Consider the following 5,000-nt stretch of genomic DNA (forward strand, 5'->3'; position numbering starts at 1 on the left):
ACACACACACACACACACTTGATCTCCATTCACTTTGTTACATTACTTTGGCCTTCACTCACAATCCACCACGTCCCCTACCATCCGTCTTCCTCTGCAATAAGGTGGGGGTGCATGCACAGACTCCTGCGTGTCCCCTCACACACACACACACACACACACACACACACACACACACGGACACACACCCACACACACCCACACACACACACACACACACACACACACAGACACACACAGATACTCCTAAATAAATACATACATACACACACACACACACACACACACACACACACACACAGATTGGCTGGGTGCTCCTACATACATACACACACACAAGCACACACACACACACACACACACACACACACACACACGCATCACACACACACACACACACACACACACACACACACACACACACACACACACACACACACACACACACAGACTGGCTGGGTACTGTAACCTGCGCTCTGTGCAGAGCCACACACACATGCTATATTTGACACTCTGACGATCATTGTTCCCCTCTTTACTCTCTGTCAAAGACAAACCTACAACAGTCGGGGCTGACACCAAACTCACCCTGCAGTCAACACACACACACACACACACACACACACAGACACATACACGAAAATACCCAAACACACACACAAACACACATATACACACAAAAGCCCCCCTCCACCCCCGACATACACACACACACACATAAAGGACTGCAGGAGGGTAACAATATAGTCCACACACAGTACACCTGGTCAACACAAAGCAATACACACATTCATTACACCACACACTCATTCCAATGAACAAACATACAGAAATGAACTCCCACACACACAACCCCCCCCCCCCACACACACACACACACACACGCACACCACCACCACCATCACCACCACACACACATATACCTCCTTTTCGATCTTCAGGAGCTTTTTGACAGCCACCTCCTTGTCCTGGGAGAGCCAGTGGGCGCGGTACACACTCCCAAAGCTGCCTCCGCCACAACTCTCGTAGAAGCTGATGTCATCGAAACGGATCTGCACGAACGAAGAGCTGAGGGACGACATCTCATACTGCCACGCACACACACACACACCTCAAAACACTGCAGAGAGACAGACATAGAGAGAGAGAGACAGACAGATAGAGGAGAGAGAGAGAGAGAGAGAGAGAGAGAGAGAGAGAGGTTTAACATTTAACTTATAACTTATTGAATCTGTTTAATTGGATCAATTATCACATCAGGACTCCTCACTGTCCCACGTGTGATACAGTGTACATGTGTCACAATCCAGTACAATCACAATCCAGACATCCTAATGAACCCACACATCCTAAGATTAAAAAGAACAGAATTGCACAAATAATTTTTAACACACAGAGAGAGACAGAGAGATAGAGCAAGAGAGAGATAGGTAGAGAGAGAGAGAGAGAGATAGAGCGAGAGAGAGAGAGAGAGAGTGGGAGAGTGGAGGGATGAGGTGAAGGAATAGACAGCATGAAGAAACAGAAAGCAGGGCAATGGGAGTTATGTGGCAGAAAGAAATGATCAGCAGAGAGAGAGAAGTAAAACACAGATATGGAGCGAGTGATAAAAACACACACACACACACACACACACACACACACACATGGAGAGAGTGATCAAAGAGTGAGAAAAGAGAAAGATACATGAGCAGACCTGATAAAGGTACAGGGATAAAAATAGGGAGAAACAGGGAGTATGGGCAGGGACTTTACAAAACTCCACTCTGACCCCAGGACCAGACACACACACACACACACACACACACACTGGCCACTGGAGGAACAAGTGTTTCCTAGGATCTGAAAATAAGTGTTTCCAAGGATCTGCACTCTCCACTCGCATAAACTCATCTGCTCTGAGCAGTGGAGCCAACCGGAAAAAAGCCACTAAAAAGTACCTTTTTGGATGATACGTCCTGCGTTCTCCTCCAGGCCTGACTCAGTTGCTCTCAGTTCGTAAATAATACATGTTTGAATAAAAGGCCTGCGAAGAGAGGTCTGTCGGCTGTGCCGTGAGCCTGCAGACTAAACTAAACTGAACTTATGGAAATGCGCCGTCCCTGATGTCACCGGCGTTGGATTCTCTACTTTATTCCAGACGGTTCCAGAACAAGCGTCACTGCTGCCCTGAAATAACGCTCAGCCGAGGTTCCCTCTCCCGTAAACACAGACCACCGTGCATTGAGAGAGACCAGACCCCCGTCAACTAACACCCCCACACATTTCACCCCCATTCCCATCCGCGCGCCTGCGCGCGCGCACACACACACACACACACACACAAACGCACGCACACGCATCAGCCTCTAAAAACAACTCACAAATCATCAGCTAGGCGCGAGGACAATGACATCAGCTACATAGAGGTCCCGGTGTGTCACAGATCAAAGAATCTCTGACAGGTCAACCCCCACCAAAAATACATTAGGGGATCACAATGAACACCGAGCAGAAGCGACGCTAACTTGAAATGACACATCCGTTGAGATTTTCATTCATGTCGTTCTATTCTGGCCCAACGGAGAGAACGGATAAAGTCTGGCGCCTCTGCGGCTCGGTTCTGGCGCGGGCCGACCTCACTGGATCAGAGCCAAACCCGGTCCCGGTACTATCTGGGAACTGGCTTAGCAACTTTCCACTTCTTAAGTGAGTACGAACGGGAACCTTTTTTTTTATTATTATTCTCACAAGTAGCATGCCCGTAACGATATTACGCACTATTCCTAAATGAAGGAATCTCTATTTGGACATTTTGCAACGTCCATTTGTTGTTTACTGTTCCTACTGCATGTCCGTCATCGCATGGATTTGCTGCGCGCACGGTAGAGCGCTCACACAAGAGGGCCATCTCAGATAACGGAAACGTTACTTTGCAAAAGTTGTTAACAGGTGCGGAAAAAACAACTGACAACATCTGTGGCAACATATAAAGTAATCAAGTCACTTTAAAATGAAAAGACATACCCTTTACTTGAGTTTTCAACGGCGCTGTCCAAGCAGACTCGCGCTGTTTCGGAACCCTGGTCATAAAGTGATGCGCGAGCCCTTTGTCTCGTGTTACTCCACTTCCATAACAGGGCACGCGATAGAGCCGAGTCTCTCGCAGGCGCGCTCATTATGCGCAAGACAATAGCACCACTCTATGGCCACGCTCATGAATTTAATGGATGATTTAATTTTATTGCCATTTCCAGTAACTATGAAACAGAATAGGGGTATGGGGAAGGACTGTTTTCAGAGTTTCCCTCACCAGCACATAGAGAGAAAGCCAAACTATAGGCTACTGGTAACAAGAACGGTTTCCACACAACCATTCTATTTTCTATTTGATTTTATTTATTTTATGTTTTTGTTTATTTGTACAAGTCTCAGTAACCATATGTAAACATTCTGAAGATCCTAAACACCCATATAACTGTATATTATAAGAATGCTTACCGGTATTTACATGCACACACACACACATAAAAAAGTGGCGGACACAGCATGAAGTCGAGAAATACATACAAATAAATGTTTGAGTACATTTAATCTGATCTTTATGTACACATGAAGGACACATTTTCATAGCAGTCAGAACATTTCACAGACACTTCTGGAAAGCAGACTAACAAAGGAAATAATACTAATGATGGTAACACTTTACAGTAAAGGTACATGAATTATCAAAAATTCATGCATTAATTAATTCATGATTTATGCATTAATTCATTCCTTTATATCTTCTGAATCATCAGGAATGGACATGAGTTCATAGTCTCTCATTCATGACCTCATGCATGAACAACACATCAACTAAAGCATTAGGTTCGGTGGGTACATCATTATGATTTATGATGTCTTAAGCATGATCATCATGATTACATAAATCTAAGGTTAATTACTCATGATTTCATCATGTTTGTGGCCCCTCAACTAAAGTGTGAACAATGGCATGTGTTTAGAGAAGTTGTGTTCAAATCAGACTTTGAGTAGTGATGTCCACATTTTTGGCAGAAAAAGAAATCATCATGATCATTCTTAACAAATCATAAATCATAATGATGTGCTCACCATACTTAATGTTTTAGTTGATGTGTTGTTCATGTATGAGGTCACGAATGACAGACTGAACTCATGTAAATTCCTGATGATTCATGAGATATTAAGGAATGAAGTAATACATAAATCATGAATTAATGAATGCATAAATTCATAATTTATGTACCCTTACCATAAAGTGTTACCATGATGGTAATAATAATAATAATAATAATAATAATAATAATAATAATAATAACAATAATAATAATAATAAAAACCTGACCATCTTCAGATTCAAACATAATAACTTAACAATAATATTTCATTGTTAGCCCCAATATACAAACATAACCAAACCCAATTTACAAAGAAGATACAGTCCAGTAAACAGTACGGTAGTGCTACAGGATAAGGCTGAGAAAATAGGACACTAGCACAGAACTCCCAACAGAATGGAGCACAGAGGAGATAAATGTTCCGCAATCAAAACGTCATCATCATCATCATCATCTTCATCATCATCATCATCGTCATCGTCATCATCGTCACTGTCAAGGCAGCCTGGTCGCTGTCCTTCACAAGAGGAGTGCAAAGGGACCCACTGCTCATCCATTGGCTCACAGGACAACTGGGGCGGGGTTGCCTTCTAGAGACCCACTGCCATTGGCTCACAGGGGAACTGGGGCGGGGTTTCCTTCTGGGGACCCACTGCCATTGGCTCACAGGGGAACTGGAGCGTGGCTTTCTTCTGAGGACCCACTGCCATTGGCTCACAGGGGAACTGGAGCGGGGTTTCCTTCTAGAGACCCACTGCCATTGGCTCACAGGGGAACTGGGGCGGGGTTTCCTTCTGGGGACCCACTGCCATTGGCTCACAGGGGAACTGGAGCGTGGCTTTCTTCTGGGGACCCACTGCCATTGGCTCACAGGGGAAC

At 44.6% G+C, this 5,000-nt stretch overlaps 2 protein-coding genes across 5 annotated transcripts in view; both read right to left on the reverse strand.

Annotated features, from left to right (window-relative positions):
* LOC125288355 (mitogen-activated protein kinase kinase kinase 20) overlaps positions 1–1,108 on the reverse strand; it is a 16,761-nt gene extending 15,653 nt beyond the window's left edge. Inside the window, 1 exon segment of the mRNA XM_048234655.1 lies at positions 924–1,108. Coding sequence (XP_048090612.1) covers positions 924–1,082 — 159 coding nt within the window. The 5' untranslated portion in view covers positions 1,083–1,108.
* Positions 1,109–4,251: 3,143 nt separating this feature from the next.
* LOC125288642 (rap guanine nucleotide exchange factor 4-like) overlaps positions 4,252–5,000 on the reverse strand; it is a 49,607-nt gene continuing 48,858 nt past the window's right edge. For all 4 annotated transcript variants that reach the window (XM_048235174.1, XM_048235173.1, XM_048235175.1 and 1 more), the window contains one exon: positions 4,252–5,000. This exon is cut by the window's right edge and continues 1,139 nt beyond it. The gene's annotated coding sequence lies outside the window, so the exon portion shown is untranslated.

Source organism: Alosa alosa, chromosome 23 (genome assembly GCF_017589495.1).
Source record: "Alosa alosa isolate M-15738 ecotype Scorff River chromosome 23, AALO_Geno_1.1, whole genome shotgun sequence".
NCBI lineage: Eukaryota > Metazoa > Chordata > Actinopteri > Clupeiformes > Clupeidae > Alosa > Alosa alosa.